This window comes from Xenia sp. Carnegie-2017, unplaced genomic scaffold (genome assembly GCF_021976095.1).
Source record: "Xenia sp. Carnegie-2017 unplaced genomic scaffold, XeniaSp_v1 HiC_scaffold_14, whole genome shotgun sequence".
NCBI lineage: Eukaryota > Metazoa > Cnidaria > Anthozoa > Malacalcyonacea > Xeniidae > Xenia > Xenia sp. Carnegie-2017.
Genome location: NW_025813447.1, coordinates 3,960,341 through 3,988,321, shown reverse-complemented (window position 1 = coordinate 3,988,321; position 27,981 = coordinate 3,960,341). Strand labels below are relative to the sequence as shown.

The 27,981-nt window shown below is 34.3% G+C and overlaps 1 protein-coding gene and 1 long non-coding RNA gene across 2 annotated transcripts; one reads left to right on the top strand and one right to left on the bottom strand.

Annotated features, from left to right (window-relative positions):
* Positions 1-24,142, top strand: LOC124434311. The gene is made up of 6 exons (XM_046984198.1): positions 1-11; positions 685-838; positions 7,558-7,716; positions 21,259-21,343; positions 21,410-21,420; positions 21,789-24,142. The coding sequence occupies exon 6, from the start codon at positions 21,863-21,865 to the stop codon at positions 24,140-24,142; it is 2,280 nt and encodes a 759-aa protein (XP_046840154.1). The 5' UTR covers positions 1-11; positions 685-838; positions 7,558-7,716; positions 21,259-21,343; positions 21,410-21,420; positions 21,789-21,862.
* A 1,142-nt stretch (positions 24,143-25,284) lies between these two features.
* On the bottom strand, positions 25,285-27,306 carry LOC124435064. The gene is made up of 2 exons (XR_006944983.1): positions 27,183-27,306; positions 25,285-25,581 (listed from the first exon to the last, which is right to left on the bottom strand). It is a non-coding gene; the product is annotated as an uncharacterized LOC124435064 (long non-coding RNA).
* Between the last annotated feature and the right edge of the window lie 675 nt (positions 27,307-27,981).

The window sequence follows — 27,981 nt, the reverse complement described above, 5'->3', positions numbered from 1 at the left end:
TCAAAGCAGAGGTTTTAATATTTCCTCTAACATGTATTCATGATTGATTAGCAAATACTCTTTGATTGATTTAATTGAGGCTCAGCTATCAACCAATCAACGCAGGCGTTTTATTGTTTTTATTTTATATAATGCAAATTTGTCAGTTGTCATTTGGGGAAGAAAAAAAACGAATTTTATTTATTTCTTTCACTATTATATTAAAGTGAAATGAATAAGGAGTGTTTTGAGGAGAACACACTGAAACTAAGATGGATAAATTTTGACGTAATTTATTATTATAGAATATAAGATTGCTAGTTAAATTTTCAGGCTTGCATTAGCTGGTTCTTGTGGAAACGACCGCATGTAGTGCTCCTGTTATTACGAATAATTTATGTATGTAAAAGTTTTATCGTGACTTGACACTCTGCACTTGCAGACTATTTAAGTTTTATAAGATATGCTAAGTCTATATGTCAAGGAAATGCTAAATACAAATGAGAGGACATAATTTCAGAGAGTTTAGATCAAATGGGTGAACTACAAATGTAAAAACAGCTGTCCATTTACTAAAATCCACTGTTTTTAATTAAACATTTTTGTTGTAGCAACAGTTGCTAGTAGCATAACTAATTATTTGCCAACGAATAAGATTCGTTCAATTTCATCAACATTCCTTCTATCTTAGATAGCAACCAGCAGTGTTTGACTGCGACTCTACGTCTGCTATGATAAGGAGCTTCACAAATTCTAAAAGCAATCGCATTGAATCAGATACCATCATTTCTCTCAAGACTTTTTACGGTATATTGACAAATTTCTGATTTGAACAAGCTCTTCACTTCTCTCGACACAGGTACGTCTGATTTACACGAATTTTGCCATATTTAAGTAGACACGTTTGTTCAAAGAAAAAATTTTTTTAATTTTTTGGTTTCTGATGTCTGGCGATATTGCCAAAGTGATTCTTGTTGCGTTAAAGAACTCAAGATTGACAAACTTTTAGGCGGACACACAATGTGTGTAGCATCGTGTTGTGACTCTCTTGGGGCCAGATTCGTTTCGTAATTTCATTTTCGCAAGCAATGGCCACTAACAGGTTGAATTGTTCGCTATGGCGGTTACTAAATAAAAAATACAGACATGCGAACAAATAGAGAAAAGGGAAGCTGTAAAGCAGCACAATGGTTTTGATGTAAAAGAAGTTTCTTGTTTTGTTCATTTTTAACCTTTTACTTCGTTCCCCATTCGCTAATATATGTGCTTTAATTCCCCTAGTTATTACTGTATAGTAAGTCTACATTATTTAAGCAATCTTAGCAGTGGCGGGGCAGGGGCCGAGGCCCCTAGCTGTTGATTTCTGGAGGGGCGCAGAAATGAATATGAGTCACGAAGTTTTAAATTTGGGCTAGAAAAATGAATTGAAGCAGAACAGTTATTTCCACAGTTATAATATACAGTAAATGAAGTTAACTTTGGGAAAAAGGAAGACTGATCGAAATGAAACCTTGTAAGGGGGGTCGTTTTACAATGTATTAAGGAATAAAGTAATTGAGGAGCATTCTTGATGTTTCTTATGTGGCTACAACACCTGACTTGTCAATTGTCACAATAACTGTAGACAACATACAGGGCCAAATTTAATGTCCTCTTAGGGGGCGCAACAAGGCCTAAAATTGTACAGTTTTTGCCTATTTCAATCAATTTTCTTGGCTTTCTCCCACAGACAGGAATCGTTACTGGCATTGCATCTTATTATTAATCCATGCTTAATAATATTATTTGTGGGTAGCCTGCTTACAGGCTAACCACAATGTTATACTAAAAAATGTCCAGATGTCCAGGTGCTAGGACGGCAATTCACGAATTGACACGACTACATGACGATGATGCGTTAAGGAAAATATTCGAAAGTATGAAATTAAGGAAATTCGTAAAATTTTACTGGCAATAGTTGAAATAAACATCTCAAAATATCATACAGGTATACCAAAGATTAGTATTAATACTGAACATCAATCATCTACAATACAAGACCTTCCGTAGGATTAAAAATAGAAATATAATTGTATAAGATTTTGTTGTGAAGATTCTCTATTGAAGAGAAAAAAAATTAATTTTTTGTTAAAATTTTTGAGATTTCTTGAGGACGTCGCTACTCTTGTTAGAGTGGCAAGCCTACTTAGCAGGTCTATTTAGTCATTGACTGAAGCCTGCCTCTCAAACAGTCGTCCGACTTGTTTCAGTCGTTTAAATCAGTTGTCCATAGAGCGCGAGCTAATAAACTAAGAAACGGACTTTTAGTTGGTGGTAATTGGAAACAAAATTATCATTTTTGTTGATAAATGATCTATAATATTTATGTTATGATTACAAAAATATGACCGTCGGACTTCTCTAGTGATTTCTCATGTAGCTAATTAAATATTAGTCATTTACGCTATTCGCTTACCTATTTTTAATTTTCTAATGGTAGCGCAGTAATCGGTAAAGTGTAATCAAAATGCAAAGGCTAACATAAAGTATCGAGACTCAATAATACTGCGGCATGTACTGCAAATTTCATTAGTTCAAAGGTGAAGGGGGTGCAAAATTTGCTTTGGCCCTGTAATGGTTTTTAATGCTAGATTTTTGAGTTCAATTATACATCAGTTTCTTTGTATATATCGTGCGCGTGCTATATATCTCTATCTAGAATTCATCTCTCACAAGGAGGTCATGTGGAGTGACATTGACATGCAACAGGCCCCCGCAGTCAAAATTGCACCACCACGCTACTGAATCTTAGCACAAATTTTCGAATAAAACACTTCAAGTTATTGTAAAAAAAAAACAATAAAAATGGCTGGCAGAAGTTTTAGCTAAGTAAAGGATCAATTACATAAAGCAATTTCAGCCCGGGCTAAGTTTCAGCTCGGGTCCGTTATAGTATCCAATCAAAATAGCGTACACGATTACATGAGAACAATTCTATGTGTTGTGCCAGATGCATCGCTAGATCCGTTACTGGTATCTACCACGTTGTAGTTAGGACGGATTATAGCAAGCTCTTCTTTTAAGTCGATGACACTTTTTTCTCTAGATTTCTTCTAGGTCAATTTCTCGCTAAACTGACTGCACAGCATGTTTAGGAACTTATGTGGGTACACTTTTGTTTAACTGAAGTTTATGCCAAACGGAACAATGTCTTTTAAGCAAACATATGCGTCAACGAACTCCGTAATTTATCTCTCAAGGTCATCTTAGTTGTAGTCAATATTTCGCGTTTTTCGCTCAAAACTGGCCATTAGACTTTTAATTGTAGCAATGCTAAATGCTTAACATACTGTATTTCATGATGTTTTCTTGAAAACATACCAATTTCCTCATACTTAAATCTATTATAGAAATTAATGAAGATAAGTCTTTCAAGGGAAAATTCTTCGTGCAACTAGTCTGAATCAGTGAACTCAACAATAAATTGGTAAAAATGAATTAAAAGAGTTTTGAATACACCGAATCGAATCGTTTGACGCCATTTTGCATTTGATAATTTTGCAGTATATATCATAATGTCTCGTATATTTCACTTCCACCGTGGAGTCTTGTTTATTGCCGTGACACTTGTAGATTTCAACTTTAATTTTTGAGCAAGTACATATTTTGAAATTATTTTCTAGCTACCATGCTGTGGCATAGCACTTTAGAATCTACATTATATCTATTATTATATCAAGTATTAAAGGGAACATAGAAAGATAAATCCTTATTACCTATTTAAGTCAAACTCTCACACAAAAAAAACGCAGATTGCTCTGCAAAATTGCTGAAGTGTCATAAGCTGACAACGAACTTATTTGATGTAAATTTGTGAGCTTGGCTAGTTCAATGTAGCAACGTTTAAGTAGTGGTCATACTTATTAAGCTGCTGTAAAACACACACTGATAGTGAAACCTTTATTGTAATTCTTAAGAGTTGCGTCTCGGTTTTTTGCATGTAATTACCCTGTTCCGTTTAATCAATTTTTCACATTCCACGTCACCAATCATATAAACATTTGTACTTTAAGTATATTCGATGAAGCACTCTTTCGAAGCCATAAGTATGATGTCTAAGGATTTATTTTGCGAAGAGATGTCGTTTCTACTTCTTTTCTATATTAGGCCTGTTTCAAACGTCGAACTCACTAAAGTCTTATGAATGAGTGTTCTTGGTAAAATATGCAATGTTTCTGTTCAACACAATTTTTATAAGCTTTGAGAGTGGGTGTTATAAGAATGTTTATGCCAATCTCAACTTGTTGAAATTGCAACTCTTAATACATGATGTACTTTTATAAATTTTTGCAACCATGTAAAGCATTTACTCCGTGTGAGGTTGAATTGATACCAGTGTAACTATACAAAGTATCACCAAGTACGACTTGCTTTAGCTGAAGGCACAAAAGCATGTAAGATTGCGAGCAGGAATTTTTGCGCAGTTCATACAATTAAATACAATATATAGAAGCTAGAAGTTCTTTATATCAACTAATTGATCTGTTGCACAAAGACAACGTGTGTGTTCAAGCATTTTTCGTATTGCAGTGGGATCAAGATAAAATAACTTTTTCAAAGAAAATTTCAATAGTTTAAAGAGTAGGTGTAATATAAAAATGTTAAAACTTCTGCTGATTCGTTAAAAATAGAGCACAAAAATGTTGTTATTTTATATACTTGCATTATAGCCTTCATATAGCTAGTAAGGAAATCGGTTCGTGTAAAGTAGTTTGATGGTAGCATCATTGATAGTCAAATCGATACGCTAGTATTAATATTCCTAGCTAAATCTGAACCTTCTGTGGCTTTTGATTACGACCGCACGTCTAATTAGGGAAGACATTTCTACAAATTCCGTTCTTGTCGAAATAAACAGCATCTTTTTTACAAGATTTGCAAAGTTATCACGACTTTATCACGTGAACAATTTCTTTCTTCCCAGTGACAGAGGCGTGTCATGAAAATAATTATATGCATAAATTATACATAAAATGAATAAGTACATTTGCTCGTGGAACAATGCTTGTTGATAGTTTTACATTTCATGTGGGAAAATGATGAACTATAACCGTTACACATAAGTACACCAAAATCCATCTTCAAAATAGCCAAAAGTCTGACAATTATAGGTCTTATGATATCTATTCTCGATCAGAAACATTTCAAATCATTCTATTTTAACCGATACCATTTCAAAAGAAACTATTTAAAATATGCGATTTCAATAGATACTTTCTTAAATTGCTGTTGCCTGTTAGCTTTTTTAGTATGCTATTTCGATAAAGTTTCGCTTAAGCTGTTTTGAAAAAATATGATAGTTATAAACAATTATTTTGAATAATGCAGTTTTAAAAACGTATTTCCTAAACTTGCAAATGCGATGAGTTGACATAGAATTCATGGTAGTTTAAGGCTAATTTATACTTCGTGCGACAAGTGTCGCGCGCCATGTCGCATGAGGAATATGACGTCATATCACCAAAACGGAAGTAACATTTGACGTAATTTCACCGTATTGTCGCACACGTGCGCCTCGCAAAAAGTTGTAACGTCGCAGACATTTTGTCGAATTGTCGCGCAAGATAATTGGCTATCTAATAACACGTGGTTAGTCATTTGTGTTTGTCTCAGCATATATTTATCACAAATATGAAAAAATTTTAAATCATGGATGGATTCGAAGAAAGATTAGCGGAAGAAGTTAGGAAATACCCTCATATATATAAGACTCGTCTAGAAGGGATTATAAAGACCTACAAAAAACCACGAATTCATGGAAGGAAATCGCGAAAAGCTCGAAACAAATCATGCTGTTTGCAGACAAAAATGGAAGAAAATACGAGACCGATTTACGAAAGCCAAAAAGCGTTTAAAATCGAAGAGTGGCAATCCTGGCGGAAAAATTATACCTGCTATTGTCATTAGCGTGTCGTGGTTGTCTAGCATTTTAGCAGAAATGAATTCATTTGATTCACAAAGAATTTTAATAATGCTGCCAATGCACTACTTGATGTAAATATCAACATAATTTTGAATTTGAATGCAGATTTCGCGCGGTTGTCGCATGGGTTGTCGCGTTTACTATAAATGCTATATTTGACTGTCGGATGGCGCGTGCCCATAGATTGCACAAGCCAGAGTGTCGCGCGACACATGTCGTAAGAAGTATAAATTGGTATAAAGTATAAGGTATTGGTATAAAGAAGTATAAATGGTTGACTCCGTTGTCGCCACCCTTTCCATTGCGGTGATTGAAAATACGGTCTTTTAAATTGCTCCAACTTAATTAACAAAAAAATGAAAACTTTTTTGATATAACACCTTTTTGATTAAAGAAAGATTGTCATGTCAATATTTTACCATACTTTAATTAGTCAACATATATAGCACTTAGAATAAACTGTTCTTTCACTACTAAACGTGAACAGAACAATCAAACCTACTTTGTACTTTAACACTAAAAACAATGTAATTTTTTCCTATCGCTGTTAATTTCTCAATTATGTACTAAGCCGTATTAAGCCATATTTCGCACTTCTTTATTATATCGCGCTGGTTTTTTTTGTAGCATGTGCATTTCAACAACAGAATATGAGTTGAATTATGACCAATTTTTGCGATATGAAGGCGATGTATTGTGAACAATTTGCAATTGTAAAGCAGTTCAGACTACTCTTATTTCAACCAAATTCATCCTCCAAATCGATATGTCCATATATTTTCAAAGAGGGGAGTTATTTAGAACAAGCCGTTTTAACGTGTCTGTTTGAGAACATTCAATTTCATTTTATGATAATTTAAAACTAATATTTGGAACCGTGCTATTTTGAAATAACTGTTTTAGGATTTTAGTTTGTAAAAATCAACAGTTAGTTTTTTATCTACAAATACCTCATACTTTATTCCGTAGAGCATAGATCAACTTTGCATTTATATAGACAGACTATAGGTGCATGTCGAAGGTTGCTTATTTTCATATCAAGTCAAATGAGTAGCTAAAACTTCTGTTGAAGCCTTAAAATTTGTTCAAGTAATTGCTGATTTGAATTGCTGCTCAGTGATAAATGCCAGTATTATAGGTCTTTTGTTGATTGAATATTTTTATAACTTCATTCTTGTTGAGGAAACACCTTATTTTTTGAGTTGTGTTAATCCTATGTCATTCTGATATTTAATCAAAAACTGTGTATTCTACAGATAAAATTGCATGGGTAATGTGCTGTTAGACGTTATTTACAATTGTAAAAAGAGAATGTATACTATGTAAAAATTCTGTTGAGTTTGTTAGAAATTTCTTAATGATGTTCTTGCTAGCTAATAGCCACATAATTTTTTCTAGTTAGGACATTATAGTCCCCGTGCAATGTAGTTGCTGGTTTGGCAAATAGTGTAATTTAAATCTGAATGTTCTAACATTGCCATAATTTCGTAAGAGCACAATGGTTATAAGACATTTAAAATAAACGACAAATTTTTTTAAAGCAAGCAGTGTTCTAACATTGGTAATTAGTGCAGAATGGCCTAGCATTCAATTTGTTGACATTCCTTTTTAAATAGTAACCTCCTGCGATGGCCACTGAACGTCTATTTTGGGCAGCGACTTCACGAATCATAAAACCTTTCACTTTTAATAAAGTTTTATTTTGTCCTGGCTTTCTAAGTTATCGTGGCCAACTTCAAACACGGAAGGCAAACTCTTCTCTCCAGTCAAATGAGGTGCGTTGTAAAAATATTCATTTACATAAATTTTCCGATAAATGACTCAAAACAATTGCGTCAATGCTCATTACAGCACAAGCGCACAAAAATCCATTGATTTTGTGTAAGCGACTTTGTTTGTCATGTTGCACTCCGTCTTTCTATGCTTGATGGTTTGTAAGCTAAAATCAGCGAGGCATGCGCTCAGCCCGTTTATTGTACTCAAGTTATGGTAATATTTTGGTCTTCACTCACTAAAAAAAGATTTTCGAAGAAATAAATAATAATTTTGTAAACTCTACATAATAAGACCAACAATGCTAGTTGCACCACATGGCTGAGATCAGTAACTATCATTTAAAAGCACAATATTTCGAAGGATGATACTTCCAAAAGAAGTTATTTCGTTCAAGCTCGATACGTTGTAAATACGCTTTTTTTCTATGTAAGCCTTATGAAAAGGAAACGATTCTCAAAAGTAGCTATTCGGAGCCTTCTCTATTTTAGCTAAAAGCATCAAAAATGTTTGGCAAAAAATCTGATTTGTACAATTTTTGTTGTCTGTTCTGATAGTCGGACAATATTTTTATTTTTTCATATACAATAAGTTGTTAATACATAATTGTGACGCATAATATGCTTAATACCCAAATAAACACAAGACGACAATTAAAATTATTCCCACGAAATCCACAACAGAAACTTGGCAAAATTCTTAAGTCGAACAGGTTAATGATTGCATACACGACAAACTGCTATTTTGGTCAGTAGCCATGATCAGATTTAAAACTGGATCGATCTCTTGTTCACCAAAACGATTTGCTGGTTTCCAGGGGAAGGGATGGGTTGTTGAAATCATTAAAATATACTACTTAATCGCTTTTACATGCAGATTTCAAACGTCAAAGAGGATTCAACAAAAAGGAATATTAATATATTGTCTTTTGATGGTGGAGGAAGTCGAAGTGTGATGGAACTTAAGATTTTAGATGATGTTTTACGATTAGCAACAATTGTCTTGAGAAATCCTAAGACGGTGAGCCATCTTGGGAATGAAGAGTTAAATAAAAGCGAGGTTAATTTCTTAGGACATCAAGATGTTAGACTTCGTCTGATCAGTGACTTGAAAGCAGTTAAAGATCCCATTCATCCCACCGATGTGTACGACATGATTGTTGGTAACAATTCTGGAGCTTTGAGCGCGTTTTGTTTGGTTGGTGGAAAAAGATTTGGAAGCGACCACAGTACTAGAGAACGGATGAGTGTTGATGAGTGCATTCAGATGTATTGCGACAACACAAGAAGTGTATTCCAGAACTCGTTTTTACACAGGCTATTTTCTCACGCACCCATGTTGTCTAGTATTCCACTAGTAACGTATTCACGTGACAACTTGGAGAAAATTTTGCATAATCAGTTTGGTGATTGCCGCTTAAGTGATTTTGACGGAAAGGATCCCTCTAAGCCCAAGGCCGGTGCTGTAGCCAGAAAACTGGGCGAAGACAAAGATCTCATACTGTTTGATACTGCAAGAGAAGAATATGGGAATTACAAGGCCTGCGAAGTCTTGCTCGCAACTTTAAATGCTCCATTTTACTTTGACACACCAGTAGAAATTGGCAATGATAAATTTGTCAACGGCGGTATTGATGGAAATTGTCCTTTGAAACAAGCAATTCCTCGAGCCCAGGAACTTTTTGAAAAAGCCCAAATAGTTTCTACTTTATCGATTGCACCTCCCGATTTGCCTCGGGAATCAGAAATTCTTTCTAGCAGTAGTAGTCTTTTAGGTTGGTTTCGCTATTTTGTGAATAAATCCACTGATAAAATAGCGGTGTTTAGAAGTATGGCAGAAAACTACAGTTTAAGTGGCATCATATTTCCAAGGTTGTCCCCACGTGGCGAGAACTTAAAACGATTCAATTTTGATGAAACCGATGTTCAGAGCATGTTAGATGCTATGGAAGAAGAAAAGGTTCAAAATGGCTTGTTTCTCGTTGACGTTGTTGCTACTGCAATGGCTGTTGTCCTGGCTTTTGTTGAAAAAGTAAAATTTCATCAGAAAACCAATTTGATCATTGCAGCACAACTAGCTAAAGCGGCAGGACTTGCGTACCAAAGAAATAAAGAACATGAGAAGGCAATTTTTTCGTACAAAATAAGCAAACGTCTGCAAAAGAAAGTCAGCAGTGATAGTACAATGTTCAAGATCTCTTATGACATTGCAAAATGTCAAAAAGAACGAGGAGAATATCTGCGAGCGATCAGCTCATTTGATTTCAACGTAAAAGAACTTGAAAATCATCAAGCTGACCCAAAGTATGTTGACCCAAAGTATGATGACTTTATTATTGATAACTTGATTGAAAAAGTAGACTGTTACCTCTTAACTTTTCGTTATAACGACGCAGAGATCTGTTTTAATGAGATCGACAAATGTGAGATCAGTGATGACAAAAGACGTGCCCAAGTACAAGCATTTAAAGCAAGATACAAAAAAACACTTGGACAACTTGAGGAAGCTGTCACTCTTTACAAGGAGGCAATAGAAATTACAATAGATCACCTCAAGAAGGCAGAAATACTAAATGACTTGGGGTTATGCTTTTTAGAACTAGGAAAAAAAGAAAAGGCCCTAAATTTCATTATCCAAGCCCAAGAATTGAGAAAGCAGTCATGTAAGGAGGAAAGCCACGATCCTCTAGTGGCTGAATCTTTTAAAAATGTTGGCTTATGCAAAGTAGAAAATGGTGACTACGATGAAGCAAAACAAAATCTGGATAAAGCTCTTAGCATCTACCTGAATATTAAAGATAAAGATAAAATATCCAATGTACAGGAAAGTTTAGCGAAATACATGTTTTTAAAACGCTCACCAGACTGCAATCTTGCCTTATCCTACGCACAACAAGCTCTGGAAAATAGAAAAAAACAAATCCTTAAATTTCATGATCCTGGAATTGCTAAAATCCGCCTAATTATTGGTCAATGTCTTCTCAAAACTGGAAGAAATGAAGAAGCAAAGCAAAATCTTCTAAAAGCTTTAAGTATAATCGAAAATTTGCTTTCAAAAAATCATCCATGGCTCGTCGAAATTTACGAAGCTCTTTCCCAAATAAATAAGAAAAATGGGAATTTGAAGCAAGCGGAAGAGTACAAAAGGAAAAAAGATAATATCAACAAAGAAATTAAAAATATAGCTGCGAAAGTAGAAAATATTCAGTTCAAGATAAATTGAATTAAGATTGAAAAATCGTGGAGAGCTTTTTTCATAACCCTATTTTTTTGTTTGATTTTTATGCTTTTATATTCGGTCTTTGGCTACTAAAACATTAAATTTATTTTATTCAATGTAATCAAAAGTAAATTTCGAAAGACAAGACAAAAACTTACAGCCTGTAAATATAGCTGATAGAAAATATTAGCTAATTGTTCTTATTTGAATGTGATAGTTGAAAGAAGTCAAATACAGTTTCCTAAAAGTTTTGGAGCCATGGAAAATTTATCACTGTTTTGTAAACCGACTCGTTTGGCATCTTTCACTCGACCAAGGCGTTTTGAACAGGACTTAATGCCAACATGTTAATCTAGTTTTCTATAATTGAAAACAAGTAATTAATTATTCAGTTAAAACGCACTGGCTCTTCGGCTTTCTTGTTAAGCAAAGCTTCTATGTGCGCGATTATTTGTGAATTTGATATTAGCTTTGTCTCCAGCGCTAATTGATTATAGAAAAGCTAATTTGCGTTTCTGGCTTGCGACTTGCCATGATTCACTACCTTGTTTTTAGAAAATGGTAATGAGATGTAAAATTTCTACTTGTACAAATACGTAGATTTATGTAAATTAATACAACCAAACATGAAGGCATGAATGTTATTTAATTATGAAAAGTTTATCTCAGCATATGTTTGAGAGTTTTGCCAAAAATTAGAGAAAAATGAACAAATGTTCGTTTATTCGTCAGTCATCTTAAAATTAATTTGCAGTTTTCTGTTTTACTCATTTAAGGATTTTAAGGGTTATACGTAGTAAGGCTAAGTAACGAAAAAAAAACCTGTCAGTGTCACACAACCAAAACCATAGAAAACAAAACGTTTTCTTCAATACGTATTAAATAGTCCAGAAATTATATAATTCTAAAAAATGAGCTGTGCAAATGTACGGATACTGTAACAATAGAGTATTCAGTATCAAAATGATGACTCTGCTATATAATATTTTTGAGTAATGCATCAATTGTAAAATGTGTTTGTGTCGTATATTTTGCAACATTGTGTTTCACACATAAAAAATTATTAAGGTTTACCCGACACGGCAAATCGCCAAATGAACTTTCACAAATAAAGAATACATTCTTCAGAATCAATATCACCAGTGTTTTCGTTATGCTCTATAATTCTAATTTACCTGGATTTTTCTTTAGACCTTCAAAATCTGCTGTGTTCTTGTCGAGGAGTTGGTTCACTAACACTCTTCGCGTTTTGAACCTTTTCTTTTACAAGCCGCAAGTACAATACATCACTAAAGTATTTCTACGCTATCTGTTAGAGTTAATTATTTACATCTATTTATACTAACGGTAATTACTGGGAAACATAATTCAAGCTCACGTCATTAGCAGTACTCACTCTTTCATCACGTTTGAAGTTCTCACGCGTTACAACAAAAAAATAGAATTAACTAAACAAACAAAGAACTTAGAAAATGTACTTAAAACAAAGAAGGGTAGAAACTTCCAATGTTAAAGGAACTTACCTGGGTTGTGATAAAACGCGGAAACGGAATGGCGGAATGACGGAAGCGGAATAGAGGGTAAAACGCGGAATAAAAAAATTGCAGTATAAAAGCTGTATATTGTAAAGTAATTGTAAGTATTTGCCACAATAAACATATGGATTGTTCAACTTTAGCCAATGAGCGCATGTGAAAGTTAACAAAAATAAAAATTAGTTATTTATACTAATTAAATCCGTGCGTATTTACAAACTGCAATTGCTCGCGAATCATCGGAGTCATAGTTTTAGTCTTCACAAAACCCTGCAAATATATCATGAAAATAGTAATAACTAAACAGCTCAGGATAATAAGCAAATGCAAGCTTAATTTGCAGGCGATTACCAATATCTACTATATCTCGTTCGTGCATATGGTACGAAAAACTTTAGTTTAGGAGGAGCAGTATACTTGCATTTAACCAGTTTAGTGCATTTACCGTAGTATATTTATTGCTTGGTTCATTTCGCTCACAGTACGTTTTGGAGAGTTTAATAAAAGGCATTAGGTATAAAGCAAATCAACATGTTTCGCTGTCCAGTCTTTCACAAATTACAAATATTTATTGTGGAATTTACATAATCTCAAATGACAGCAAATACTCACACAAAATGAGCAGGAAATACAATTAATTATTTTAAGATACTTGCAATGTGTTAAGAATTTTCCTTTAAAAAAACTAAACATTGTTTGTAAGACACAGAATACTTGGAATGTACGCTCTTTTGAAGAAATTACTAGAAAAAAGGAACAACAAACATCACGGTCGGTTGGCTAAAAAATAGTAAAACAAGTATCTTATATGTTTTTAACCAAAAATATACGATACTTGTTGTTCTTCGAGACAACAGGAGGCTAAAACATTCATGCTTTCTGTTGTAAATGAAAAAATCTGTCACTAGCGTTGTAAGAATGCATGATTTTGGCAATGTGTTTGGTATAGTATACGTCGAAAAAATTTATGCTACATTTAAGGTAATTCTGTTATTATTGAAAAAGTATTCTATACACTAACAAAAATTAGCAATACAAGATCTACTCGGATGTAGCTTTTAGCAAAAATATTCTGGAGATTATGCAACTCTTGACACTAACGAAGACTAGATTAAGGAGATTTTCCTGCTGTACAATTCCGGTCCCATACGTTGAAAAATAAAATACTTTGTTGTTGGGGAAAAGAAACCTTCAAATCGTGGGAAGGTGCAAGTGATACTTAAAATAAATACTTATGTACTTTAGGTGTTCAAAATTTCCAAAATATTCTAACTTCCTGTTGTCTCCAAGAACATTTTCAGGCTTGCATAATTATACACACACAAAGTGACAAAGACTTCTAACGGTGAACGTAGCATATTGTGTGATAATTTGCTGTGATTTGAGATTATGTAAATTCGCACAAAAAATATTTGCTAATTGTGAAAGACTGGGCAGCAAAATATTTTTATTTGCTTTATGCCTTTCATCAAACTCTCCAAAACGTACTGTGAGCGAAATGAACCAAGCAATAAATAAACTACAGTGAATGCACTAAGCTGGTTAAATACAAGTATACTGCTCTTACTAAGTTAAAGTTTTTTGTACCATATGCACGAATGAGATATAATAGATATTGGTAATCGCCTGTTGAGCTGTTTAGTTATGACAATTTTCATGAAATATTTGCAGGGTTTTGTGAAGACTATGACTCCGATGATTCAAGAGTCAATTGCAATTTGCAAATACGCACGGATTTACTTAGTATAAATACTTAATTTTTAACTTAATTGTTAACTTTAAGTTAATTGTTAACTTTCACATGCGCTCATTGTCTAAAGTTGAACAACTCATATGTTTATTGTGGCAAATACTAATAATTACTTTACCATATACAGCTTTTATACAGCATTTTTATATTCCGCGTTTTACCTTCTATTCCACTTCCGTCATTCCGCTTCCGCCATTCCTTTTCCGCCATTCCGCCATTCCGTTTCCTCGTTTTACCCCTACCCAACTTACCTATCTACAAAAACTTTATTGCTATGCTTAAAAGAATGCAATATCCCACACACACCCTCTACTTGCTTCCTCATTAAACTGATTAGATTGAGTTTTACAAGTCTTATCTATATGTTCCTCGACCTCATATAATCTTCTTCACTTATTTTCAAAGGATAAAACCCTTGTAAAGGCTTGTTCAAAACCTTTTTAACCATTCTAACTGCTGCACCCCGAACGACCCCATCCTTACCATTAACCAACCTTTCAATAAATGCTAACTTCCAAAACCCACGCTTTAATCCTTCATCATAAACTAACACAACGTCTCCAACCTTCGCAATTGAATCTTTCACTTTACCCTTTCCTTTGTGAAACTCTATTAAATCTGTTAAATATTGTCTTCTCCATCGATTCCAAAAATGATTTTTCAACTTAATTATAAATCTATAACGTTTACGAAGGCTCTTAGCCTCATCTTTATCTTTGTCCATTGTACATATTACATGTTCAGATAAAGAACCCAATCTATTCTCAAATATCAACTTTGAGGGTGTCAATACTTCCCCGTCGGTCTCATCGTAGCCAAGTCAACGGTTGTGAGTTAATAATTCCTTTATTTTCAATGAATTTTGTGAGAAGTTTGTCTTAAGTCAATTTTGCTTGTCAACTTTTCTCAACATTCGCTTTACTGTCTCTACCATTCGTTCAAAAAACCCGCCACACCAAGGGGATTTCTCAAGATTTAATTTCCATTCTATGTGGCTCTGTGCTAAGTATCCATGCACTTCTTCATTATTACGTAAATCCTTAAATAACCTAGCAGCAGCTTTGAAAGTTTTCGCGTTGTCCGAAACTATCAACGTAAACGTCCTCTTCGAGAAATAAATCTGAAAATAGTTCTAAAGATAGCAAATACCATAGTGAATTATAAAAGTAATACAATGATTTAATAGTTCTTAAAAGAACTGTTTTAAGTAAAGAGCACTAATCCAATAGATCTAAATTAAACGACACGATACATTTCGGCAGACTATTCCGCAGGTGTCAACGTCTGCTAAATGAAAATTTAGAATCTACCGATATCTATAATGCCAAGAAAGAGTGTACGTCATCTCCAAAAGGGGAGATGATGCTCAAAACAGGGATAAATTAAAAACATAATCCTTTTGTCAGCAGAGGACGGGACTGGTTAACTTAATTAAAACAGCCTCCATGACGCATAAGTGAAAGAATGAACGGCATTTCTGAATGATTCTAAAATTGTCGTCTGAATAAGAATCAGCATAATGGGAGTTATTCAAGAGATGTTTACCTATCGCGGAGTCACATGAAACTAAATTACTTTTCTTACAATCACGTTTTGTTGTTTTCTTGAGGGGACCGTTTCATTTCTGATCGAAGTTGGTACATGCTGTTTGATCCTATCACCCAACCTTTGAGACGTTCTACCTACATAGCGAGCATCACACTCACATTTATATTCATAAATTACATTGTTTGAAAGTTGTGCCTGTAGAGATTCTTTTGGGGTTGGTGGTAGAATAGTTCTTTTCGAGAATATAAAGATAACATTGCTCGAGAATTTGTTTTTTGCGAAATGTGTTGTTTTTACGCAAAAACGATGCCCACAAAATACATTTTGTATTGCTCTAAAACGCTGAAAATGGCATTTCCAAGGCTCTGAAATTCAAAATTTCCCAGGGGAGAATGCCTCGCCCCCACCCATGTGCGGAGCGCCTCCGACGTTTTATGACTGATGTTTGAAAATCCTAGATCCGCCCCTGCGATCCTATATCAGCTAGATTTTGTTCCCCTTAGTAAGGTCCCCAGTTTGACTTATCGCTCAATTTCAAAATTTCAATAACGCGATGTCTTACAAATTTTTCCCATTCACTTTTATTTTCAATCCATCATAACACAGTCTTACTATCTACCCAATATCTACATCTCAATCAATACAATAGTCATTAGTCAATCAATACAGTAGACATTAGTTTTGCTAGGATCAAGGCTGACATAAGTTCAAGTCGAGGAATCGTCTGTGCTTTGATTGGAGCAACTCTAGTCTTCGATGTCAACAATTCGACATCGTGGCACCAGTCAACTCAAAGACAAAGTAGAGTATAGCAAAATAATCTTTAACACTAGCATCGGAAAATCATGCAACATACATTTTACTGGCTTATCTATCTTTCTTTATAGACATTTGCTAACAACAATCTCTTGTGTTGTGCTCATGTCATTTACCTATGCATTCTATATCGTACACATATTGTTGTTAATATCACTATCCCAGTCTAGCCCTTCCTTACAAATATCCTAGATCAAAATCTTAATAGTTACCACAATTGGACTAACTTTTCCTAAGAAATCGTAAAGAGTATACCAAAAAGCTTATTTGTCCCGACCCCACTGCCTTGATGCAATTTGGCCTGTTTCAAAATGAAAAGTATCACAATGAAAATTCCATGGAAGACCTAGAATCCTTTCGAGTTTAATCTCATGGCTTACTTCAAATGTACTCTTTATATCAGCTTGTGGTAGAGAATTTATAGAAGACTCGCCCTCTTCCTGTGCAATCACTCTACGAGCTTTCAAGCTATTACTCAATCATTTTCGCAATCGAAATCCTGTAAATAATGTACTTTTCCTGGTTTCTCTAACTGAACCACCTTTTCCATTATTCCGGATTCTAACTGCTCTTTAATTATCTTATAATATGGATCTTGTCTCAGTTTTGTTAATTTCCTTTTAAGACTTTTCATCCTGACGTTTTGGTTTGTGGGCAAGGGATTGTGGCCCTCATTCCAAGGCAATTTGACTTGATACCTTTTCCCAGTAAAACTTATCACCTCCTGTAATGGTTCATGCATTTGATCTCCTTCCCTTATACCTAAAGATTCAAAATCCACAGCTTATTGATATTGTTAAGAGCTTTTGGTTCTTCTGCGACAAAATTAACACAACTTACCTGCCGCGTTTGTGCACTTTCACACGAACTCTTAACCTGCCCTGAAAGTACCATACCCAAAGTTGTGTCTTCAGCAACCGGTTCATTAGGTTCTCCACGCTCAGTCTTTCCATTTTCATTTTTAAAGAGCCAAATATAATCTGAACCTATTAATACATCTATTTCAAACACATCTTTAGACTTAGATACATCTGAAAACCAGTAGTCACTTAAATGGGGATACTCCCCCTTACGCAATTTGACGTGCTCATTTGCTCCTTGAGGTACTGATTCTACACCGAATTCTTCCATTTCAATCAATTTCGACCCTTTGAAAGGTGCAATCTCAAGCTCACAAATACTCTGAAGCTGATTATTCCTCATCACCTTCCCAAACGTTGTAATTTCAAGCCATTCATTCTTCTTGATTGATAACCCCGCTGCCTTAACCACCTTAGACCTAACAAATGATTTATGAATGCCAGTATTAAACATGACTCTTACGCGTGCCTCCCGATTGGAACCCTCAGTAAGCCCTGAGCAGCCTGCAGTGCAACACGACACTTGGAGTCGACATGCAAATTTGGACTCACATTACTTCCCGCAACATTCCCGGAAATGACTAGGGTATTAAACTCACAAAGGGATACATGATGCCCACCGTTATAGTTGAAAGAAGTTAAATACAGTTTCCTCAAAGTTTAGAAGGTATGGATTGTTGTCACTGTTTGCGAACAGACTCGCGTCTACCATCTTTGACAGTTTGACTCGTTCAGGGTGCTTTGTACCAGTACTTAATGCCAAAATGTTAATCTAGTTTTCTCAGTGAAAAAACACGCAATTATTGAGTTAAAATGGACTGGTTTTTTAACTTTCTTGTTAAGCAAAGCTTCTATGTATGCGGTTGTTTATGATTTTGATATTAGCTTTGTTTAATTCTCCAGTGCTAATTCATTATAGAAAATTTATCGTATCAATATTTGCGTTTATGGCTTGCGACTTGCCAGGATTCCCTTTCCGTTTTTCTGAGAAATTGGTTTCGGGAATGAAGTTTTACTTCTTCAAATAAGTTAATAAAGTAAACACAATGAAACGCGTGCGCTGATTGGTCTAGAGTTGTGTTTACATTAGTCTGTGTAAAACACTCTGAGCTCAACTATTAGATCAATCAATCAATTAAAGAGAATTTGCAAATCAATTATGAATACACGTTAGAAGAAGATTAAAGGTCTCGGGCTTGCACTGATCAGCTCTTAAGTTCTCCTAAAGGTCTCGTCGGTTTTCATAAGCCTGTGCAAATATGTAAACATCTTTTACTTCTTAAAGATTATGTAAATTAATACTACCGAACATGATCGCATTAATGTCATTTACTGTTGAAAATTTTATCTCAGCATTTATCGCCTACTTTTGTCTAATAGTTAGAGAAAAATGAGCAATTTTTCGTTCATCCGTGAGTCGTCTTTAAATAAAAAAAACTTTATTGGGCAGTTTTCTGATGTAGTCGTTAAGGGATCTTGAGGGTTGTACTTAACAAGGCTACTTGACAAAGAACAATACTGTATCCTGTCACACAACCAAATTTATAAAAAAACAAAAGGTTTTTGTCAGCACATGTTGAGGGATGAAGTAACTAGCTATATATTTCTAAAAAATGATCTGTGCAAATGAAAGGATAATATAACAATACAGTACTCAGTATCAAATTGATGACTGTGCTTTGTTATAATATTTCTGAGTGATGCATCCAATGTAAAATATGTATGCGCCGTATATTTTGCAACACTGTGTTTCACACATAAAAGATTATTGGGAAAATGCCCGACACCATATCGCCACGTGATCTTTTAAAAATAAGTATTACATTTTTCAGGATCAGTATCAACAGTGTTTACGTTATACTCTGTAATTCTAATTTAAACAGATTTTTGTTCGGACATTCAAAATATGCTTTGTTCCTTTCATATACACAATTCGCTTTGCAGGCTTTGTACTTATTTGTATGATATGGATAAAAGCAGCCTTTAAAGGATATGTTTGCTAAGAAGTAATATAGTATTGTTAGTATAAAAAGATGAACTTGGGAAACGTTTTAGTTTAATTAATGGAGATGAGGAGTTTGTTCTTTATTCTCCTGGGGCTAATTCTACGGTGAGAAACGGAAGAGATGGATACAAGTTTACCACTGAGGAGATTTGTTTAATTGCACAAACTCATCTACATATGTAGCCTTCACTTAATCGGGGAAATTGGTGCGACACGAGACCTTCCAGATCCTATATCGGCTGTGTAAAGTTTGGAAAATGTAAGTTTTCATGAATAATTTTGAGTGACAATAATGTTAATATCGTAACTGATCCATTGAACGCCCCTCTAATAAACGCATCGAATGTAATAATTGTCCTCCCTTAAAGCCCAAGCTGTACATTCGACGCTTTTCTAAAAATTTCTCGTATATCTTGTATTCACAATAAGTCGGCTGGTAGCGTTATGGCCGACATGTTGGTTCAATTCAACAAAGGATTTTTATTGTTTACAATTCAAATTTCAACGATGATGAAAATCTCTTGGTGTTTTAAGTCCTTGGCGGAATAGATACGCTAAAATGTGCATGAGTTTGGCGACTTATTTTATTTTTCCACTTAGCGACTTTGTGGTAGCCTCTAAAGACCGACACACACTATCGCTGTCGCCAGGTCGCTATAAAGGCCACTAATGAATATATATGAATACCCATATCATACAAATAAGCAATTGCTCAAACGTGTACCATCCACGACTCTCACTGATAAAAGATGTCGGTTAGATTTTATTCTGCGTAATGCATTGATTTGCTAATACGTCGAGCATGTAGTCCACGTGAATCAGCATAAAAGAAAGTATTTGCTTTGTTGAGAAGCATTTCGTTTTGATGCTGTATAATCTCTCCTGCGCACTAGTTGCAGCAATTGAACCAGCTTTGCCTTGTCCTTTTTTCTAATGTCCAAATGTAATTTGTTAGTTGTGCTTTAAGAATTAAAAGATGCTTATTGTGTTTATTATTACAAGCCGAGGAGACCTTTGGAAGAACTCAAAAGTAGTGGATCAGTTTGCACAAGCAAGCAAGTGCAAACGCAGCTTTAGACCAGTTAGCACATAAGTTGCATTGTTGTTTTGTAAATGTCTATAATATTTTGAAGCATTTAGGAAATTTCTACATCGTTTATTAAATGTGGTCGTTGTCATTCCTACTGATGATAAAGGATTTTTTAAAAGTTATATCTAAGGGCGAAACAAAGTTGTTAATCAAACTTTATTTGAAATACTTTTAGAATACCCTACGAAATACTTAGTTACCTGCATGCCTGACCAAAACCGAACCTTATTCCTAATCATAACCAGCCTGATAACTGTATGAAGTCTACGTGGTGGGGCTTGTATAAGTATGCTTTTATTTAATCAAAATATGTTGGAATGCTGCCAAAAACTCCAAGAGCTGGGCCATATATAATTACAGACAATATTTTTGCATAAATGAGCAAACTTATATTCTCATGAAAAATGAAAAGGAGGTAGGAAGGTGTCACACTTGAGCGGCCTACTTCTTTTGCACAAAAGCATTGCATGTGTTTAAGCATTCTTCATATTTTTTATATTTGAAGTAAAAAAGAGCTATTCACTTAATTTCTAAAACGACGGAGGAATGATAGTTTGGGGAGGTGGCTAGTATACATGTATGAATTGCCAATATTCTAAGTTTCTATTAAAATGAATTGTGACAACGGATAATGCAATTTGAATATAACCATATAGCCTCCCACCAGTTATCAATATTCCGCCACCCTTACTAAATTTCATTACCATTCTTTACAAAATAGCAACCTGTTGTGGCTTTTCATGGCAAACATCCTCAATCTTGCCAAAAACCAGACATCGACGGTCGTATTCCTTCAGACGATGAAAGTAAGTGATAAAGATACTAATGGTAGTACAAAAATAACAATAAACGGATGACAAAAATCACACGAGAAAGAATTGTGGTGATAATTTGTTTATTACATGAAGAAAAATATTGATAAACAAACCATTCAATATGTATAGGCATGTGAAAATTTCTAATTGGACTGCTTTTGTCCGTGATATTGTATGCACAAGTAATCTTTTGTAAGTCAGTCATATGCTGACATTTGACCACTTTCAACAACTTGAAAAAATTCGGAAGAGGCTTTTTAGCAGATTTCAACAAATGTCAATTCAAGTTATTCTGTTATTATGTCTTTTCATATCAAGCAAATTTTTAAAATCTGCTATCCAAGTACATTATATTTTAATTCATAATATCGTTGTTCATAGCATTGATCAAGTTGATGTTTTTATGATTTGAATGCTTCTATACTTTTTGTTACAGATATTCAAAAAATATATTCAACGAAAAACAGCATTAACATATTGTCTTTTGATGGTGGGGGAAGTCGAGGTGTAATGGAATTGGAACTTTTGAACGACGTTTTACGATTGGCGACGATTGTGTTGAGAAATCCTGAAACATTAGACTACCTTGTATATGAAGAAAGTAATGAATGGAAAATGCATTTCTTGGAAGATCGCGACGTCCGAGAAAGTTTGATCAATGATCTAAAAGAAGTTGAGAATCCCATTCATCCCACCGATATTTTCGACATGATAGTTGGAACCAGTACAGGAGGTCTGATTGCGTTTGGTTTGGTTGGTGGAAATAAAGTTGGAGATAACCATCATGAAAGGAAACGGATGAGTGTGGAAGAATGCATTGAGATGTATCGCTGCAATACTGAGATCATTTTCAAAAAAACTTGGATGCAAAAGTTTATTTCTTTTATCCCAAACTGTTTCCCCGTTCCTTATATGACATATCCACAAGCCAACATGGAGAAAGCCATAAAGAATCAGTTTGGTGAGTGTGACTTAAGTGACTTAGAAAACCGTATTGATTCATATGGTGTTGTTGGGGCTGTCGCCAAAAAAATTCATCCAGACAAATATCTTGTACTCTTTGACACTGCAAATAAAGACCAAAAAAATTACAAGGCTTACGAAGTCTTGCTTGCATCCTCCAATGCTCCATTTTACTTTGACACTCCAGTCGTAATTGGCAATACTAAATATGTCGATGGTGGTTTAGGAGGAAATTGTCCGTTAAAACAAGCAATTCCACGAGCACGGGAAATTTTTAAAAACGCAGAAATAGTTTCAGTTTTGTCAATTGCACCTCCATTACCTCCCAAATTAGAAAATCCTTCTAATCGTATAAGTTGGATCAATTATGCACGTCACGAATTAACTGATGGCCATAAGGTGTTTGAAGAAGTTGTCAAAAGCCATAAATTGGATAAAACTTTGTTTCAAAGGTTGTTCCCACGTAGTAATTCCTTAAAAACATTCAAATTGGATGAGATCGATATAAAAAAGATGTTAGATGCCATGGAAGAAGAAAAAGTTCGGGATGATATGTTTCTTGTCGACATTGTTGCCAGTGCAATGGCTGTTGTCCTGGCTTCTAGTGATAAAGTAGAAAGTCATAATGATTCGTTGAGTGTTGCAGTAAGGCTTGCTAAGGCAGCAGGACATGCGTACGAAAGCAAGGAAGAATATAAGTCAGCAATTGTCTCTCACCGAACTCGCGAACGTCTTTATACGTCTAGCAAACGTACTCAAACGTCTTCAAAAGTCAGCGATGGTCTTACTACTGTTATGATATCTTATGACATTGCAAAATGTTACAAAGAGCAAGGAGACTATTCTAAAGCTTTTGAATTATTCGAATCAAATGTTGATACACTTGCTAACCTGAAGTTTGATGATCAAAAGTATGATGATCTAATTGTTGATAACTTGATCGAAAAAGTGCACTGTTATCTCCAAACCTTTCAATATCAAGATGCAGAAAACTGTTTGAATAAAATCAGCCATTATGAGATCAGAGATGAAAAACGTGTCCAAGTATTAATCTATGAAGCATGGTGCAAGCGTCAACGTGGAAAACTTGAGGAAACTTTCAACCTTTACAGAGATGCAGCCAAAATTACGTTAGACAGCAAAAACTTTGACAAGGCAAAAATACTCAATAACATGGGCTTACTTTTTACAGATCTTGGAATGAAAGATAAGGCCTTTGATTTCATTTGCCAAGCCCAAAATATTAGAAACATAATAATTGCACAGAAAAACCATCACTTGCTGGCTGAGTCTCATAAAAATGTTGGGTTATGCCTAGTAGAGAAAGGTGATGGTAAAAAGGCCGAAAAAGAGCTACAGAAAGCTATTCAAATTTACGTGGAAATTGGTGATGAAATTAAAATTTCTAACGTACTTCAAATTTTAGCCAGATGCATGTTGTTGCAAGATCATTTAAACTACAATCTTGCCATGAATTATGCACAAGAAGCTATTGAGAGAATGAGACCACAAGTGCCCACGGATTATAATCCGGGAAGTGCGAAAATTCTGTCAATTTTCGGTAGGTGTTTTTTCGAAACTGGAAGATTAGAAAACGCCGAGGAAAATCTTGTAACAGCTTCAAGTTTGATTGAAGATTTGCTTTGCAAAAATCATCCACAACTCATTGAAATCTACAAACTTCTTTACCAACTTTATGATAAGGATGGCCAACCCAAGCTGGCTGAAAAGTACAAAGAGAAAAAACGGCGCATTAGCGATGAAATAGAAAAAATAGCTTCGAAAGTAAAAGACTCAGACGAAATTCTGAAATGGAAAGAACAGTAAATAACGATTTTCGTACTTTTACTTTTTTATTTGCTTGATTTATATTCCTTTAATTGCCTTTTTAGTTGTTAATTTTATTCATTTGTAGCCAGAGAAGCCACAAAAGAGCTCAAATATAGCTTGCTAAGAAACTTTGCATAGTTTGTCAACTTTATATTTAATTACTTTTTTTTCTGTTTCAATACTCAGAAAATACCTTGCTGTGTGTTTCCCTACGATATTTACATGGCGCTCATTGTGCTTGCATCATTTCAGAGAAAATTACAATCATTTATTTGCATTTTGGTTCTTGGAGGGTTTTCGTACCAAATTCCATTGTTACAGTCGTTAAAATACAAACAATGCTTCTCATTTTTCTTTATTAAAGTTTTACTATGCAGTTACTTGCTACATTTGGTCATCGGCAATTATAATTGGTGAAAAGTTTTACATATTTTTGCACCTTTTAAAAAGTCGTTTATGTCGTCATTTTTAAAATGTCGTTCATGTCGTCGTTTTTTAAATGTTGTCCATGTCGTCGTTTTCTAAACTTCGTTCATTGCGCTTTTTCGAATTGTGGTTTAGCTATGTTCTCCTTTTGAACTGTCGTTCATGACGTCTTTTTGAAATGTCATTCATGTCGTCTTTTTGAAATGGCGTTTATTTCGTTTTTTTAAAATGTCGTTTAGTTCGTGTTTTTGGAAATTTCGTTCACAAAAGTTGAGTTTTGGTCATTGTATTACAAGTTCTTGTTGTCGTTCCAAATATTAGTCGAATATTTAAAATCCAAGAGCTGATTTGTGAAAAGCACACAGGGTTTGTACGAGAAGTAATACCTTGTGAATATATATGGAGGTTTGTGTTAGACGTAAAAGTGGTCCTTGGAAGTTGGAGATACAAGTTGAGCGGACAGCAGGTCAATGGAGGTTTGTTACTTTGAGTGGTGGTCGTGGTGTTTTGGCAATAGGCGTGAATCTGAATTGAGGTCAATGGAGGTTCGGTGCAAGGAGTGGAGGCAAATGGTGGTTTATGAAGGTTTGGTACTAGTAGTAGCCGAGTGGTGATTTTATGGGGTTTTGCACCATGAGTGGAGAAAGATGGTGATCTATGATGGATATTATATAGAGAAAAGGTGCATAAGGAGAAAAACAGTTGCATTGTTCAGTTAAATACTAGTTGGAATTTATTTTTAAAATATTACAATAATATTACCTAGTATTGTATAATATTACATAAAATTACATAATATTGCAGAGCATAAGAGACATTGATAGTCGGGCCTGGAATTGTTGCTACAATGTCAATGGTAAAATGTGATAATTTTTATTATTTGGTAGGTCTTCCCTGTAACCTTATGAATCGTTTTATTACAACAGGATGGTGGACTTCAGCTTCAAAAGCCAGCATCACGCGACAAGGTGAAATCAATATTTCGACAACATGAACATTTGATTAGATATCTAAAGAGGGCAATGGTGTATTTTATATAATTGAATAGAAAACATGAACATTTGATTAGATATGTAGAGAAGGCAACCGTGAATTTTATAACATTAAATACAAAACATGAACATATATGATTAGATATCTAGATAAGGTAATCGTGTTTTTTATTTTATTGATTTATAGTATCCTGTCTTCAAGAAAACAATTCTTAATTAAAATTTTTATCTGTTTGTCTAGTTGGTCGGGATTATATGGGCGATGTCTTTTTACATTTCTCAGATGAATGATGATGATGGAGTGAGCATTCATGAAGGCATGGAAGAGCAAGGTTTTTCAATCTCTATAAGGCTGGTATTGTTACTTTTCTACAGATATGTGGTATGTTGTTTCTAGCTTATTATATACAGCGAATATTGCCTGTGTCCTAACACACCACTATCACAACATAATACCACTAAAAGTTCACACAATACACTATATCCTGATATATATTATACTATTCTACCCGTACATACTTACTTACTACAGCTTATCCGCATATTTCATGCCATTCCTTCCGTGAATACCCACATAACACAATACATCCTCATATTTCATACCATTCCATTCGTGCATACCCACAAAAAAAACCATAGCTCATACATCATGTTACGACTCATGTATGAATTTTTCAGAAAACGAAGATATCATACTAACTACGATCATGTATCCGGACAAGAACTTGGCAAAATGCTACTTTGGTTTTAATGAAGTGCTTTGGTGTGTTTTAGCTCGATTTGTCATTTTGATTTGACATTTTGACATTTTGTGAGACCTTCTTGATCCAATGCAGGTGCATTTTCACATTTATTAATTGCTGTAGTATATTTTTTTAAAGATATTAATTCTTATAGCATATTCTATTAACTGTTGTGGTATATTTTTCAAATTGTGTAAGTTTTAATAGGTTGAAGTATAAAATATTGTATAAAGTTTTAAATGCTTACTTATTGTATAGTATTTTATTGGACTGGAAATTAGTCTTAATTAATTTAGAGCCATGTTTCATTGGATTATACGCACCACTTAAACGTAAGAGATTTTAAGTTCTTGAAAAACTAAAGCAGTAAATTTTTATACATTCTCAACAAGTATGAACTTGAAAATTTCAATTGGATCTGGGGAGCTTACAATTACGTCGCAGCTTACAATGCATGTGGAAATCTTTGATCATGAATTTAGGAAAGTGTAGATGGAGGTTGATGATTGCTCTTTGTAATAGTGTAGACTTTAGTGTGAACCTTTCATGATTTAGCGCATGCACAATTCGCAATAATTCATAAATGTACTTTTGCAGGTCCAGCTTCTCGCAAAGTTTTCTTTTGAAAGTCTCATAAAATATCATCCAAGCTGAGAGCAAAAAGGCAACAAAAACAATAACAATGAAGAAATTGAAATGGTATGTTTCATATTGAATCGATAGTAAATAATATCATATTGTAGACATACGTTGTCTGTTATGATCTGTAATGGAGGAAGGGACAGGAAAGTTAGTCAATTACGTTGCCAGATATTTTCTAGCCTTGTCAATCATCATTACATTCAAACACTTTTTTCGTAATGATGTAAGATTTACCTTTATAATTCAGCCTTCCTTTATTTATATTTTGCAGGAATCAAGTCCAACCACTGGAGTTGATCCTTTGTCACGTGAAATGTTGAAGAAGTATGATATTTATGCGAAAGATAAAATACATAAAAGGTTACATGATATGGATCAAGATAAAAGAACGAGAATATTTGCTTACTTGAGACGCAAATCTATTATAATTATGGGCGTGATGATTTGGTCAATAAGCTTCGGTAGTTAAAATTATGATCTGTGAAACCATGCAATGTTGGGTGGTTCTCTATATAAAGAATGGTATATGTAAATATACAATGGTGGGTACTTCTCTAAATAAACTTTAATTATGTAACTATACATTGTTGGGTAGTTATCTCAATAAACAATGGTATATGTAACTATACATTGGTGGGTACTTCTCTAAATAAACTATGGTATATGTAACTATACATTGGTGGGTACTTCTCTAAATAAACTATGGTATATGTAACTATACATTCGTGGGTATATCTCGAAATGAGCTACGTAGACATAAAAGTGCTCATAAAAGTAAACATAAAGGAGAACACAAAATTAAACATAAAGATAGTCACTAAGTTACAAATAAGACATAAAAATAGACATAAACGCACCCAAAAGATAACGTAGACATAAAGGTAGACATAAAGGTTATCGTAAAGGTAGACATAAAGGTAGAAATAAAGGTAGACATAAAGGTAGAAATAAATTGTAGATATAAAGGTAGACATAGAGGTAGACATAGAGGTAGACATAAAGGTAGACATAAAGTTAGACATAAAGGTAGACA